General features: G+C 42.2%; 1 protein-coding gene across 2 annotated transcripts in view; it reads left to right on the top strand.

Annotated features, from left to right (window-relative positions):
* sgsm3 (small G protein signaling modulator 3) overlaps positions 1-16030 on the top strand; it is a 184173-nt gene that overhangs the window by 17451 nt on the left and 150692 nt on the right. The window contains exon 2 of one of the 2 annotated variants that reach the window (XM_060849367.1): positions 9939-10029. The exons of the other annotated variant lie outside the window; for it this stretch is intronic. Coding sequence (XP_060705350.1) covers positions 10020-10029 — 10 coding nt within the window. The 5' untranslated portion in view covers positions 9939-10019. The remainder of the gene's footprint in view (positions 1-9938; positions 10030-16030) is intronic. 2 annotated transcript variants of the gene reach the window in all.

Below are 16030 nucleotides of genomic sequence, written 5' to 3'. Positions count from 1 at the left end.
TAGAGGACATTGGTTAGACCACTGTTGGAACATTGCATGCAATTCTGGTCTCTTTCCTATCTGAAAGATGTTGTGAAACTTGCAAGGGTTCAGAAAAGATTTGCAAGGATGCTGCCAGGGTTGGAGGATTTGAGCTATCAGAGGCTGAACAGGCTGGGGCTGTTTTCCCTGGAGCGTCAGAGGCTGAGGGGTGACCTTGTAGAGGTTTACAAAATTATGAGGGGCATGGGTCGGGTAAATAGGCAAAGTCTTTTTTCTGGGGTCGGGGACTCCAGAACTAGAGGGCATAGGACGGGTTTAGGGTGAGAGGGGAAAGGTATAAAAGAGGCCTACGGGGCAACTTTTTCATGCAGAAGTGGTACGTGTGTGGAATAAGCTGCCAGAGGAAGTGGCGGAGGCTGGTACCATTGCAACATTTAAAAGGCATTTGGATGGGTATATGAATAGGAAGGGTTTGGAGGGATATGGGCCGGGTGCTGGTAGGTGGGACTAGATTGGGTTGGGATACCTGGTCGGCATGGACGGATTGGACCGAACGGTCTGTTTCTATGCTGTACATCTCTATGACTCTATCTTCCTGAATGGTTAAAGACAGACATAAAGAAGTGGACAAGGCAGAAAAGAGGTATGTGTGCCAGTGTGAGGTTGATAATACAAGTGAGAACCAGGATAAATATAAGAGAGCTCAGACTTAAAATCAAGAAAGTGGGAAGCAAAGTGACAGCATGAGATGACATTGGCAGCTAACGTGATCGGGAGTCCAAACGTCCTTTATAACCACATAAATAGTTTATGGGTGATAGTTGGCATGGTGGCTCAGTGGTTAGCACTGCTGCCTTACAGCACCAGGGTCCCAGGTTCGATTCCAGCCTCTGGCGACTGTCTGTGTGGAGTTTGTACATTCTCCCTCTGGCTTCCTTCCACAGCACACACAAATGTGCAGGTCATAGTGGACTGGTTGGGCCGAAGGGCCTGTTTCCACACTGTAGGCAATCTAATCTAATCTGGAGCAAGTGAATATGAATCTAGACCTCCTGATCCAGAGGGAAGGACACCATCACTGCACAAATTCAATTCTACCTAATTATAATCTGGTGCGGCACGGTGACTCAGTAGTTTGCACTGCTGCCTCACAGTACCAGGGACCCAGGTTCAATTCCAGCCTCGGGTGACTGTGTGTCTGTGTGGAGTTTGCACATTCTTCCCGTGTCTGTGTGGGTTTCCTCCGGGTGCTCCAGTTTCCAGTCCAAAGATGTGTAGGTCAGGTGAATTGGCCATGCTAAATTAGGTGCATTAGTCAAAGGGAAATGGGACTTGGTGGGTTGCTCTTCAGAGGGTCGGTGTGGACTTGTTGGGCCGAAGGGCCTGTTTCCACACTGTAGGGAATCTAATAATCAGTGCCTGGTACATACTTCTGGGGATGTGGTAGAAGTAAGTAAAGTAGCAGTGTTTAAGACAGACACGGAAATAGACAAAATAGAAGGATACTGTCCTTGGGCCAGCAGATGAGATTAGTTTAGAATAGCATCATGGTTGGTACAGAAATGGTGGGCTAAAGGGCCTTTCTTGAGCTGTATTGTCCAGTTGAGACACTGGATGAGCTACAAAGTGATAGAGAAGGTCTTCGACCTGTCACCTTTTACCCCTACCTCCATCCACCTATTGCACTCTCAGCTACCTTCTCCCCAGCCCCAACCCCTCCCTTTATCTCTTCACCCCTGAGGCTCCCAGCCTCATTTCTGATGAAGGGCTCTGGCTGTGACCTGCTGTGCTTTTCCAGCAACACACTCTCAACTCTGACCTCCAGTATCTGCAGACCTCACTGTCTCTGAGGTAATAAATAGGCTGCCTTTACTGAAAGCTTTAGTGAAGGACTGGATCAGATGCAAATGAAGACATCAGGGCAATGATGGAAACTGACCACAATCCTCTTTTGATAGAACGCACCGGAGAATTGGAAATATTGTACCACTGTTCAAAACAAAAGGTGTAAAATGAGCCCAGCAATCACAGACCAGTCCTTTTAATTTTAGTGCTGGAAAGCTTTTAGATTTAATAATTCAGGTCAAGAATCAGTCACTTGGACAGCTCTAGATAGATTAAAGAAATATGGAATTAAGACTTCAAAAAAATCTAATTTGCTTGAATTTTTTTTAATGTGGTAGCAGACAGGATTTGAAAATTACTGCTAGTGCCCCTGATATCTCCTGTCATGCCTTCCTCACAGCCCAGAACACACAGACTAGAATCCCTTCAGTGTGGAAACAGGCCATTCGGTTCATCGAGCTGACACTGACCCTCCAAAGAGCATTCCACTCAGATCCACCACCCACCCCCAATCCCTGTAACATTACCTTTCCCGTAGCCAATGCACCCGCACAGACACAGCGAGGATGTGCAAACTCCACACAAACTGTTGCCCAAGGCTGAAATCAAACCCTGTGAGGCAGCAGTGAGCCATTATGCCACATCTCGTCCATCTCAGATTGATCCACTTTTAAGGCTGCTAAACCTACAAGTACCTCCTCTCCTGCAACCTCCTAATTTTTTTCTTCTGTTTCACAGGTGTCCTTTTCCTCTGTGAAATCTGATTTAAAGTATTAATTGAAGACTGTGTCTATGTCTTCTGCATCCACATCCATTGCTGGGCCCCTGACATCCAGTGTTCTCTCTCTGTCTCGCTCTCTCTCCACAGTTAGATATGCAAGTAGCCGCTCCCAATCAAACTGGGCCAAATCATCTCTTGTCTTCAGGAAATTAGCTTTTCCCGTTTTGAACTTATAGAACACTTCCCAGCCATCCTTATTACTTTGCCATAACTACTTAGATTATGGTCACTATGCATGAGTTCATTTCAAATATGAAGCCCAGAATTATCCCTTCCTTGTTGGGCTTTCTATGTGCTGACTAACAAATTCTCCTGGATGCAATTGAAGAATTTTACTTCTTTCCAAACTTGCACATTGAAGTTATTTGGGTAGTTAAAATCCTTGACTATTAATGCCTTTTATTGTTCTTGTACTTTCCTCAAATTTGATTACGTATTTGATCTTCTGTCTTCCCTGACAGTACAGCTACAACACTGGCATCTTCTGACAATGTGAAAAATTGCCTACGTACACAAAGCAGAACAAATATAAAGTGTTTGTTTACTACTCAGTTTATTCTGGTTCAGCAGCAAAGTGATAGCTGTGGACATTGACAGTCCTAAAACAAGCAGCGCTTGCAAAGTAACGTGCGGCTCACCGATGCTCACTTTGGGTACCATCAGGGCATTTGGCTTCTGACCTTATTACAGACCTTTCCCTAATGTAAATGAAGGAGCTGAATTCCAGAGGGGAAATAAAAATGATTGTCCATGATAATAAGGCAGTATTTGGCTGAGAATGACATTAAGATGCCCTGGCAAAACTGGAAAGTGGGAAGAGATTTGGTACCTTAATCTCAAGAAAGGTATTGGAGGCAGTCCAGAGAAGTTCATTGGCTTGGTTCTAGACATGGAGGGATTTTCTTATGAGGAGATGTTGAGTTGTTTTTTAACACATCATAGGATGTGGGCATTACTGGCAGGGTCAGCATTTGTTGTCCATGTCTAATTGCCCTGGTGAAGATGGGAGTGAACTGCCTTCTGGAACTGCTGCAGTCTGTTTGCTTTAGGTAGACCCACAATGCTGTTAAGGAGAGAGTTCTAGCTTTTGATCCCGTGACACTGAAAGAATTATGATATATTTCCAAATCAGAATGGTAAGTGACTTAGAGGGGAACTTGCATTTGGTGGTGTTCTCCTCTGGCTGTTGCCCTTGTCCTTGAGATGATATTGGTTATAGATTTGGAAGGTGCTGTCTAATAAGCTTGTGAATTTCTGTAGTACAGAGGAACAAAGAACATTACAGCTCAGGAACAGGTCCTTCAGCCCTCCAAGCCTGTGCTAATCCAGATCCTCTATCTAAACCTGCTGCCTATTTTCTTAGGTTGTGTATCCCTTTGCTCCCTGCTCATTCATGCGGATAGTGCATCTTGCGGATAGCACACGCTGCTACTGAGTGTCGGTGGAGGGGTTGAATGTTTATGGATGTCATACTAGTGGGATTCTTTGTCCTGGATGGTGTCAAGCTTCTTGAATTTGTTGGAGCTGCAGTTAACCAGACATATGGGAGTACGCCATCACACCCCGACTTGTGCTTTTGAGGAGTCAGAATGTGAGTTGCTGCAAAATTCCTAGCCCCAACCCGTGCTTTGAAAACAACAAATGCTGGAGATCACAGTGGGTCAGACAGCATCCATTGAGAGAAAGTAAGCCAACATTTCGACTCTTCATCAAAGCTGAAGTGAAGTGTGGAGGGTGCAATGTTTATGGTATGGTTGGGATTGGGGGTGGTGGGTATAGAGTGCTGGACGAGAAAAGATGCTGATACTTCAGATTAAGTGATTGGCATATGAGAATGGCGGAACAAGAGTGTGTCTAATTGCCAGACCTGAAAGAACAGAGCACCTGACTGAGAATGTAACAACTAAAACTAAAAGAAAAGGAAGAAATGGAAGTTAGTTCACAAATTTGATGGTGTTGAACTCCATATTAAATGCAGAAGGCTGTAAAGTGCCTAATCTGAAGATGAGATGTTGTTCCTCTGATTTGCACTGTGATTCAGTAGAGCACAATAGCATGCTGAGGACAGACATGTGAACAGGACGCTGTCAAAATGACTGGCTTCAGGAAGGACAGGGTCACACTTGCGCACAGACCGGAAATGTTACAGTTCCCTGACCATAACTGCCTCTCTTCACCTTGGATGTTGAATTTGTCTATACCTCCATTCCCCACCAGGACCTTGTAGAATTTGTTCGTTTGCCTTCTATTTCCACCCCCTATAACTTTCACATCATCCATTTCCAAACTTCCTTTTCTTTACTTGAACTCTCTGTCTCCATTTAAGAGAATAAACTGTCCACTGCCATCTACTACAAAGCCACTGACTCCCATAGCTACCTTCACTACAGCTGTTCACACCCCACATCCTGCAAGAACTCATCCAGTTTTCCCAGTTCCCTCACCTACGTCGTATCTGTTCAGATAATGCTACCTTCCAAAACAAAGCTGCTGACATGGCTCGCTTCTTTCTTAACTATGGTTTCCTGCCCCTCTGTGATTGATAGGGCTCTCAACCGCTTTTGACCACACACCCATGCATTTGCCTTTGCACTTTCCCATCACACTCAGCAGCATGATCAGGTCCATCTGAGAATGTGTATAGGGTATAAGCAGGCAGGGAAAGAGTTAAGTTCTAAGTTCTGTGGAAACGAGGTTCAGCTGAGCATGGCTCAGATCAGATAAGAACTTGCAGTAAACAATGAGGTACTGGAGGTAAGGTAGTGGGTTAACAAGGTGAGAAAGCATTCATTATGGTAGAGCCATTTAACAAGATGAGGTAGCATTCAGTATCTAACATCAATTTACAAGGTGAAAAGTATTCATTATGTGAAGCCAGTTAACAAGGTTAAGAATATTCATTGTGTAAAAGCAGATGGCTTAATCTTTACTGTTGATGCTTGTTCATTGTAATGGTCACCCAATCAATATAGATGTTGCCTTATCTGGATGCTCCTCCCTGTAAAATGACTATATAGTTCATTGAGGAACTGCTCTTCCAGAGAAGACCATGAACCCATGTCCCAGCACACATGGGTGATCGTTTTCTCTCCATCCAGGGTCTGGAATAAAGATGAAGATGGTAAAACTATACTGTGTCTCTGAACATTTTGCTTTGACTGAGAGTGGGGGGGGAGAATGGGACGACATCCCTTGTCCTCACTCTTCATCTCACCATCCTCCACACTTTAAAGGGTCATTCTCCACCATTTCAGATAACCCCAGCGGACTGCCACTACCAAACACATCTTCCCCTGACTCCCCTTGTCTGCATTTCGTAGGGATCATTCCTTCAGGGACATCCTTGTCCATTCCACAATCACTGACACCGCACCGTCTTCCCATATAACCACAAAAGATGCAACACCTGCACCTTCACCTCCTCCCTGCTCACTATCCAAGGGCCTGAACAGACTGTCCAGATGAAGCAGCATTTCCCCTGTACCTCCTCCAACCTTATGTATTGTATTCTCAGCATCCAATGTGGCTTACTCTACATTGGAGGAACCAAACGCAGACTGCTTTGCAGAATACCTCCGGTCTTCATGCAAGCGTGACCCTGACCTTCCTGTAGTCAGACACTGTAACAGACTTCTGGATTTATTATTGAGTTCAACACCTTCAAATTATGAACCAACTCCCGTTCTTCCCTTTCTTTTAGTTTTACTTGTTACAGTTTCTGTCACCAGGTCCTCTCTCCTCTTTCCCCACCCCACCCCAGTGAGGCTGTCTATTCTTTCCAGTCTGACAGTTAAACACACAATGGTGTGTCTCTGCAATTCTCGTATTCTGATCACTACATTTGAAATACCAGCATCTTTTTTCCATCAGCATTCTACAACCACCACCCCCCAACTATAGCATAAATGCTGCGCCTTCCGCACTTCAGCTCTGATGAAGAGTCATCTAGATTCAAAACATTAGCTTGCTGTCTCTCCATGGATGCTGTCTGACCCATTGTGATCTCCAGCATTTGTTGTTTTCAGTACAGATTCCAGCATCTGCAGTAATTTACTCCTATGTATATGATTAATGCCACTATAAATGCCGAAGGAAACATGACAGAAGCGCTTCACAGGAGGCTTCCAAGCACTGAGGATGTCACCTAGAAAGGGGACGAAACGTTTGCAACAAAACCTCCAAGCTCGGCGAACAGAACCACAACAATGATTAATCAATTTTAGTTTCTAGACAGTAGTAGCACCTAGTATGATTTGATTTTTCTTGTGTTGGAGATGCTGATTGCCTGACACTGGTATGGCATGAATATTACTTATCACTCGTCAGCCCACACTTAGATATTTCCCAGGTCTTGCTGCATTTGGGCATGGAATGTTTTGGTACTCACTAGAGTTTTGAAGAATTTGAAGCGTCCTTTTGGAACATAGCAGATTCTTTAGGGGAAGGCAGGGTAACTGTGGAGATGTTATTTCCCCATGTGGAAGAATTGAGGATCTGAGATCATAATCTCAGACTAAGAGGTTGCCATTTAAAACAGAGATGAGAAGAAATTTCTTCTCTTAGGTAGTGAACTTAGTGAATTTGTTGCCATAGAGAGTTTAGTAGCAAGGTGATGCAGTATATTTGAGGCTGAGATAGACTGGCTTTTAATCAAGAGTATGTGGATTAAAAGTGCAAAGTAAGAACTGTCTCTCAGAAGAGAGACTAATCATCTTTCTTTGATGTTCAGTGGCATTGCCATCTCTGAATCCCTGAAATGTCATTCAGGATAGAAGGACAGGTCTATAAAAGTGGTTATGAAGGCATACCAGATATTTGCATAGGCATAGAGTGTAAGAGCAGATAGCTTATGCTGGAACTGTATAAAATGTTGCTTAGGCCACAGCGAGAGTGTTGTGTGCCTTTCTGGAATCCACGTTATAAAAGCGATGTGATAACGCTCAGGGAAGATGCAGAGGAGATTTACCTTGATGTTGGCAGGGCTGGAGACTTTGTTATGAAGAGGGATTGGAATAGTTAGGTGGTGGTGTTTGACCAGAGCAGACTGAAGGGCCTTTTCAGAGCTACAGATCTGTATGACTCTGTGACCATTCAAGACAAGGTCTATTTGAATGGCACCCTATCCACCAACTTCAACATTCACTTTCTCTGCTTTAATATTTAGTAAGAGTAACAGCACTATGTATCATGGACCAAAATGCACTGCAGAAATTCACCAAGACTCCTTAGCCATCACTTTCCTAACCCACTGCCATGTGGACAAGGACATCAGATCCCTGGGAAAGTCATCTCACAGGTTCCCCTCAAGCCAGCCTGACTTGTAAATATATCACTTTTCCTTCAGTGTCACTGTATCTAAGTCCTGGACTTTCCTCCCAAAGACACTGGCTAATCCAAACCTCAAGGGTTGTCGTGGTTCAAGAAGAAGCATACCACCACCCAAGGGAAACTGTTTGTCATAGCTGAAGAGCTTTAGAATGATGTCAAAAGAAGCAGAGGTGTTGTTTGGAGGTTTTTCAGTTTAGAAAGTCATTAGATTCAGTAGTCACTGACGAAAAATAAATGGATAAATTTTTGCAGGAAGTGGGGAAATAGTAGGAATGTATGCGCAACTGGAAGAACTTGATTTCAAGTTGGACCAGGCTTGTGCTGTTCAACTGCACAATTTACTAAAACAGAGCCATAGTTTTGAGTGAAAGAGGACAGAGACAACATTAATTTCAAAAATTTAAAACAGATACTGCGAGAGATATTTGTCTTCTCAAGAAGGCAGCACACCAACACCCATTTCAGGGCAAATAGGGGTAGCCAATAAATGCAAGCTCATCGCCAGTGGAGTAGACACCCTGTGTTTGTGACTGAGGTAGAAGCTAGCGTGAACGTTCAATATTAGATTAGATTCAGTGGATGAGGGAGAAATGAATGAAGAGACATAGGAATAGTTTGGAAATATTTGATCGCATGGAGCATAAACACTAGTGTGAACTGGTTGTGGCAGTCTTGATGTTTCTGTAGTGTTGAGTTAGGAAGAGTTGATATCTGATCAAAGCGCTGGTGGCTTCTGATAGTATGGAGTAAAGGTATTGGGTTTGATGCTCACTGAAGTGAATGTAAGGTTTGGTTTTTTTTCTGGATGTGGTTAACCTCCGATGTTGTCCTTGAATAAGTGTGTCTCTGAAATTAGAAATGGCAAGTGCCTGTGCAGTTAATCCCACTGACTGATTTTGTAGTTTTCAAACCCCTTTGAAATGGTTGTTTGTTTCCTAACTGAAAAAAACAGAGTGGGGCAGACAGCTGGAGGAGATGGAGGGACAGTAATAGGCTTCCCATAGCAGTGGCAGTAGCAGAAACAAGCTGCAAGGTAGCAAGAGAAGACAGCCCGGGACAAGCTTGGAGTGGGGGTAGTTCGAGCCCTTGAGGAGTGTGAGCCTAGCATGGCTAGGCACTTATGGGCTGTGGTTTTGATCTGTTAACTGTGTTTCTTTGGGTTTTTTTACTTTTTAGTAACACTGTAATGTTTACCTTTTAAGTTTTGTTTTCTTTATTTCCCTGCCTTATACCAAATTCTGTACTTTGGTATCTTTCTATCTAAGATGGTGCCATAAGTGGTGACTTGTAAACTTTTCACTGTACGCATGTGCGTACATGCAACAGTACACCTAATTCAATTCTAAACCTAATTCAAAATTCATCTGATCTAGTGGCATCTGTGAAGAAAGAAACCGAGTTAGCATTTTGAGTGTGATGTGACTTCTTCATTTTTGAAGAAGAGTCACTATGTCTTGAAATGTTAACTTTGTTTCTCTCTCTTCACAGATACAGGCAGGTCTGCTGACTTTCCTCTAGCATTTTCTGCTTTTATTTCAGGTTTCCAGCATCCGCAGTATTTTGCTATTATTTTCTTTCTAATTCTAATCATAATACTTCTGAACAAAGCAGTCTTTGCAGGTTTTAGTTCTGCCCTACACTCTAGTGGACGTGTGACTTGCTCCAGTTCTGCAAGAGTTAACATTGAGGTTGATCCTCTGACAGATTGTGGATATATGATGGAAATGGGCCTGTGAGTAACCTTGGTAACGGTTTCCTTTTGTCCCTTTTTTTATTTCAGGTATGGAGAGCTCTAACCTGACAATATCTTCTCTAATTTGGCAGGAGTTTAATTTTGATATGGTGCTTAGAATATTGTCTGTACAGAGAATTCTGGTTTGCTGTGGAATTTCTCTGAACTCAGGCGATTGATAGTTTGATTTCTCACGGTCAATTTATTAGATTCAAGCTTGCATTCGTCTTTATGCTGCACTTCATACTGATTAGGTTTTCTTCTTCCTAGTGCACCGGGCAACGGACTCAAGAAAAACACGCACATACCAGGCGCTTGTGAAGCAAGAAATATATACATTCATTGGAAAAAATGTCTTCAGGTATGGCACTTCAGGATTGTGATACAGGCAAAATCTAAGGAAAGAGCAATTTAAGAACTAATATGAAAATTTTTCTTAGGATCTAATAAAATTTTAGTCTGGAGGATCACAAGCCTATTTTGTAATAACACAAAAAGCAAGATGGTTCCATGGTTGGAATCCATTCCATTCAAGTGCGCTAACCAGGTGAGGTTGCACTTGGTAGAGCCTACATTTCCCTGTACAGGAGGTTGCTGAGGAAGATACGGTGGCACGCTGAGGAAGGCACGGTGGCTCAGTGGTTAGCACTGCTGCCTCACAGCACCAGGGCTCTCGGTTTGATTCCTTTCTCCGGCGGCTTTCTGTGTAGAGTTTGCACATTCTCCCTGTATCTGCTTGGGTTTTCTCTGGGTGCTCCAGTTTCCTCCCACAATCCAAAGATGTGCAGGTCAGGTGAATTGGCCATGCTAAGTTGCTCATAGTGTTAGGTGCATTAGTCAGGGATAAATGTAGGATCTGGGTGGGTTACTCTTTTTAAAGGGTCGGTGTGGACTTGTTGGGCCGAAGGGCCTGTTTCCATAATCTAATCTAATAAGGGCCGGGTACTAGCATGGACAGAAGATTGGCTGTCTGGTAGAAGGCAGGGTGTGGAGATAAAAGGGTCATTCTCAGGATGAAAACTAGTAACTAGTGACGTTCCACAAGTGTCAGTATTGGGGCTACAACTTTTCACTTTGCACGTTAATGATCTGGATAAAGGAACGGAGAGCATTCTGGCAAAGTTTGCAGATGATACAAAGAAAGGTAGAGGTGCAGGTAGTGTTGAAGAGATCAGGAGGCTGCAGAAAGTGTAAGGTAGGAATAATAGAGACATGGATTATTTTCTAAATGAGGAAAAAACTTAAATCTGAAGTAGAAAGAGACTTGGGAGTCTTAGTCCAGGTTTGTCTGAAGGTAAACTTGCAGATTGAGTCAATAGTTAGGAAGGCAAATACCAGTGTTGTCAGTCATCTGAAGAGGACTAAAATACAAAAGCAGGGATGTACTTCTGAGGCTTTATAAAGCTCTGGTCAAACCATATTTAGACTATTGTGAGCAACATTGAGCCCCTTACCTCAGGAAGGATGTATTGCCCCTGGAGCATGTTCAGAGGAGGTTCATGAGAATGATCCCAGGAATGAAAGGCTTAACATATGAGAAGCATTTGAGGACTCTAGGACTGTACTCGACAGAGTTGAGAAGGATGTGGTGGGGGGGATCTGATTGAAACTTACAGAATGCTGAATGACCTGGACAAAAAGGGTGTTGGGAAGACGTTTTTATTGGCAGGAGAGATTTGGATCTGAGGGCACAGCCTTGGAATAAAGGGAAGACCCTTTAGAATGGAGATAAAGAGAAACTTCTTCAGGCAGTGACTGGTGAATCTATGGAATTCTTTGCCACAGAAGTCTGTGAAGGACAGGTCATTGAGTATATTTAAGACAGAGATAACTAAGCTCTTGATCGCCAAAAGTTACAGGGAGAGAGCGGGACAGTGGGGTTGAAAAACCCATCAGCCATGATTGAGTGGCAGAGCAGCCTCTGGCTCGAATGACCTAATTTCTGCATCTATGTCTTGTGGTCTTATGGTCATATCACACAGACTCTGGAAGAATTCCAAAGTGTTTGTCTTTTTTCCAGCTATTAGCCATGATATGAAGAAATGCTTTTGGATATCAGTGCAGAATCAGCTTTTATAAGAATAAAACATCTGCACATGCTGAAGATCCTGAAGAAGGGTCACTGGACTCAGTATTAGCTCTACTTTCTCTTCACTGATGCTGCCAGACCCGCTGAGTTTCTCCAGCAATTTCTGTTCTGGTTTCAGCTTTTACTATACTGTCATTTTATCCTACATCTTGCTTTAACTCGAAGGAGTTTTTCTGTGGAAGCTTCTGTGCTTTTATAGTGTACTTCTGTAAGGCTCCCTCTCACTTGTTTCGAAAGAGTCTGTATTTCAGAGTCTTTGCTCAGACCTCAGTTTCAAAGATGTAGGGATCAGCCTCTTGACTTATTGCTACTTATTTGGTGTCTTTGGTGACCAGAACTGAATTGAGTATTAAAATATGAATGACAATGCATGTTGCAGTTTCAGACAGTGGTGTCAGGCTCATAGTTTATTGATACTGCAAACCAATCCTCTGTTATGTATTCTGTATAATTCCCAAAGCTGTAATCTTTTCATTAACTCTGACGTGGTTGGGTTTGAAGAGAAATGCTGACAACATTTGTCTCCTTTTAAACTACCTGAGATCAGTGAATTTAAAGAATAGGACTGGAATATGTAGGAACAAATGAATGCAGATGCTGGAATCTGTACTGAAAACAACAAATGCTGGAGGTCACTGGGTTAGACAGCACCTATGGAGAAAAGGCAAGCTAATGTTTTGCGCCTAGTTTTAATGCCCTGAGTTTGCAGTTAAGAAGTTTTACAGCAGCAGATTTTTGGAAACTTTTTTTAAAAAATTATTTCTTTTAAAATGAAATAACCCCAAAATGTCTGCTAATTTACTTACTCATGCACAGAAAAACAAAAGTTATAGGAGTAATAAATAGTCACTGTTACAATTTACAACAAATTAAATAAAAGGATCATGTAACATTTGGATTGAGGCTCAGTGTTTCAGGGCTGATGAGATGTTGTCTTTAGTCAAAGAGTCATTTAAGGGTTCCAACAGGCGGGATAGAAGCATTTTTCAGGAATCATTTTAAAGAATGAGGTTTATTTCTTACTGTTTTCTTTTTCAGTATTTATTAAGGGCAGATATAGCGCATATGATGTTTTTAGTATCTTGCTTTAATGTTACGGTATTATTGTATCATTGATTATGATGTCAACCTTGATGGGACTTTTGTGAAGATTTTTTTCAGGATATATGTAAACAGTAGCTTTGTGGCTGGAATGTACCTTTTTGTCTTTGTGAGACAGGATGTCAGTTCCTTGGCTGGGTTGAAGAATCAACATGACAACTGACGTTCAACTAACATTTTGTGAACTTTATACTGTGACCTATTTAAACTCAAATATCCTATCATTCTAAATATGTAGGCAAAATAAATGTTGGGAGGGAGCATGGCAACAAATTACAAAAAAGATAGGAATAAAATTACGAAAAGGGTGTCAAATACATTTTGATATTGATAAATGTGAGTTTGATTTTTCACAGCATGTGCAAATCCTAATTAATTTTCAAGAGAAAAGGAGATAAGAAAGAAGTGGTAAAAATCATGAATGGATGTCATGGAGTGGATAGGAAGAAACCGCACCTGTTAGAAAAAGGATCAAAAACATGAGGGCACAAATTTAATGTCATTTGCAAAAGACAAAATTTAGAAAAAAAATCATCACACAATGATATTTCATGTTTGGAATGCACTGGCTGGAAGTTTGCTGGAGGCATGTTCAATTAAGGTATCCTAAATAGCATTGAGTGATTGTTTCTGTTCAAGTAATGTGCAAGGGTAAGGGAAAAGGCAGGAGAATGGCACTATGTCATGCTCATTTAGAGAACTGTTTTAGACATAAAAAATGGTGTGTTGTATCCCATAGTCGTCTTACCTGTCTTGCTGCCTGCATGTATCCCATACGTCTCCTTAACTACCATATTTATCTGTTCTGCCTTCCAGAATCTGGGGACATGAATAACCTATGTCTGTCTGATTCTCTGCGCTTTCCAGTGTCCTATCATTCTTCATGAGCACAGTTGAAACATTTAAAAGATGTTTTAGATAAGTACGTGAATAGGAAAGGTTTGGAGGGATATGGGCCAGAAGCAGGCATGAGGGACTAATTTAATTTGGGATTATTATCAGCATGGTCTGAAGGGTCTGTTTCCCTGCTGTATGACTCAATGTATTCCCTTGCCTTGTTTATCCTGCCCAAGTGCATCACACTCACTTATTTGGATTGAATTCCACTTGCCACTGATCAGCCCATATGACCAGCTCAACCATATCCTCCTGTAGTTTATCCTCATTGGATACTACCCGACTAACTTTCAGTTCATCCACAATCTTACTTATCAGCCTTCCTACATTTTAAGTCTAAATTATTTATATATACCAAAAACTGCAGTGGCCACAACACTAATACCTGCACAACTCCACTGGACATGGGCTTTCAATCTCTAAAACATGCTTCAGCAATCACTCTCTGCTACCTGTCACTCAGCCCATTCTAGATTCAATTTGCCAAATTTCTGAGAATCTCATGGGCTCTTATCTTCACTCAGTCTATGTGCAACTTCATCAAAAAGCTTGAAGTCCAAACAGATGACATCAAATGCTTTGCCCTCATCTACACCCCAGGTCACCTTTGAAAAATTCAGTCAAGTTAGTCAGACATGACCTCCTTAACAAAGGTATGCTGATTGTTGTTGATTGATCCCTGCCTCACCAAATGTAGATTAATTCAGTCTCGGAATTCTTTCCAATTGTTTCCAGTGAGGGTAGACTGACTGCCCTGGTGCACCCTTTCCTCCCTTCTTGAATAACAATACCACATTGCCTGTCCTATATACTGATATAATTTTTAAGGACATGACCACAAAGTGTGGATGCAGCTATCCAGAGCGGATGAACAGACTCTTTCTTATTCTTGAAAAATAAAGGTTGAGGAATGACTTAGAGGTCTTTAAAATTGATAGAGTTAGTAGCGAAAGAAGGCTTGCTCTTGTGGGGAAATAATTAAAGGCTGTCAGTATAAGAATGTAACAATGAAATCCAGTAGAGAGTTCAGAAGCAGCTATTTTACCAGAGTGGTGAGAATGCCAAATTCTTGAGCGGGAAGTGGCTGAACTGCATAGTAGATGTACGTTGGACATCGTTGGATTAGTATGCAAGAGCTGGAGTTACAATGATAAAATGAGAAGTGGCTTCAGTGGACCATAAAAGCCATCAAGGATTGTTTGGACTGAATGGCTTGTTTTTGTGCTGTAAGTTCTATGTATGATGTGCCTGTTTGCTCGCCTACTTCTCTGTTTTAATAGATTAGTGTCTCCATCTTCCTGTGTGCATCCGTTTGTGTTTCTGGACATGTCTGCATCTGTATGCTGCAACTTGCACCTGTCTGTATTTTATCCAAATACCTGCGCCACTGATGAGGCGGAGGCGTGGTTTTGCAAAGCCAGGGCTGGGAGTGGGAAGAAAGGAGATGTAATGGGGTTGTCATGGACCAGGCCAGACCCCCTCAAAACACTTCAAGAAAGTAGCCTAGACCCTAACTTTGTTAGTTCTTTTAAGCAGGTGTAACATTAATGTCCCTGGAGAGATACAGCTGGTCAAACTACTTAGTTTTAAACATATCAGAATTTATTTACAAGATTCCTGAATGAAGTAGAAACAATAGACAGCAGAATACCAAATAACTTAATCTATCCGAAAAACCAAAGATTATCCCAACTTAAGGATGCTGTTCCAAATACTTACTACAATCCACATAAACACCCCTTGGCACAAAAAGTAAAATCAAGCACAGGGTCTTACAGGAGAGAAGTCAGAGAGAGAGAGTACCATCAAGGACCTGCTTTTTTGGGTCCAGCAGCTTTAAAACACTAATGCTAAAACCAAACCAGAGAAAAGCTGAGCTGGCAGAACTGGCCACTCTCCTTTCGTTGTACAAATTTTTTTTTAAACTTGAAAGCACTTTTCCTGAGGCAGTATCTGTTAGCTATTATCAAACTGACCCTAAAACTCACCCAAACCCAGATATTTTGGAGTTTGTGTCTATTATACCTCTGGGGAAAAAAAAACAAAGACAACATAACCTTGTTAAAGGAGCAGCATTGTCACAGGGTTGAGGGGCTGGCACAGGGCGGAAAAGAGCTACAAACTGGAGGGAAGATGTGTTGAAAAGGGGAATGCGGTGGCTGCAGAGATGGAAGCTGAGAAGTTGCAAGTAAGAGTAAATTTCTACAGCAGACTTAAAACTGCTATCAACAAAGGATTATTCAGCTAACTGAAACAGCAAAACTGAATAATGAAT

Source organism: Hemiscyllium ocellatum, chromosome 33 (genome assembly GCF_020745735.1).
Source record: "Hemiscyllium ocellatum isolate sHemOce1 chromosome 33, sHemOce1.pat.X.cur, whole genome shotgun sequence".
Classification (NCBI taxonomy): Eukaryota; Metazoa; Chordata; class Chondrichthyes; order Orectolobiformes; family Hemiscylliidae; genus Hemiscyllium; species Hemiscyllium ocellatum.
The sequence above is the reverse complement of the archived record's forward strand: the minus strand, read 5'-3'. Positions and strand labels throughout refer to the sequence as shown.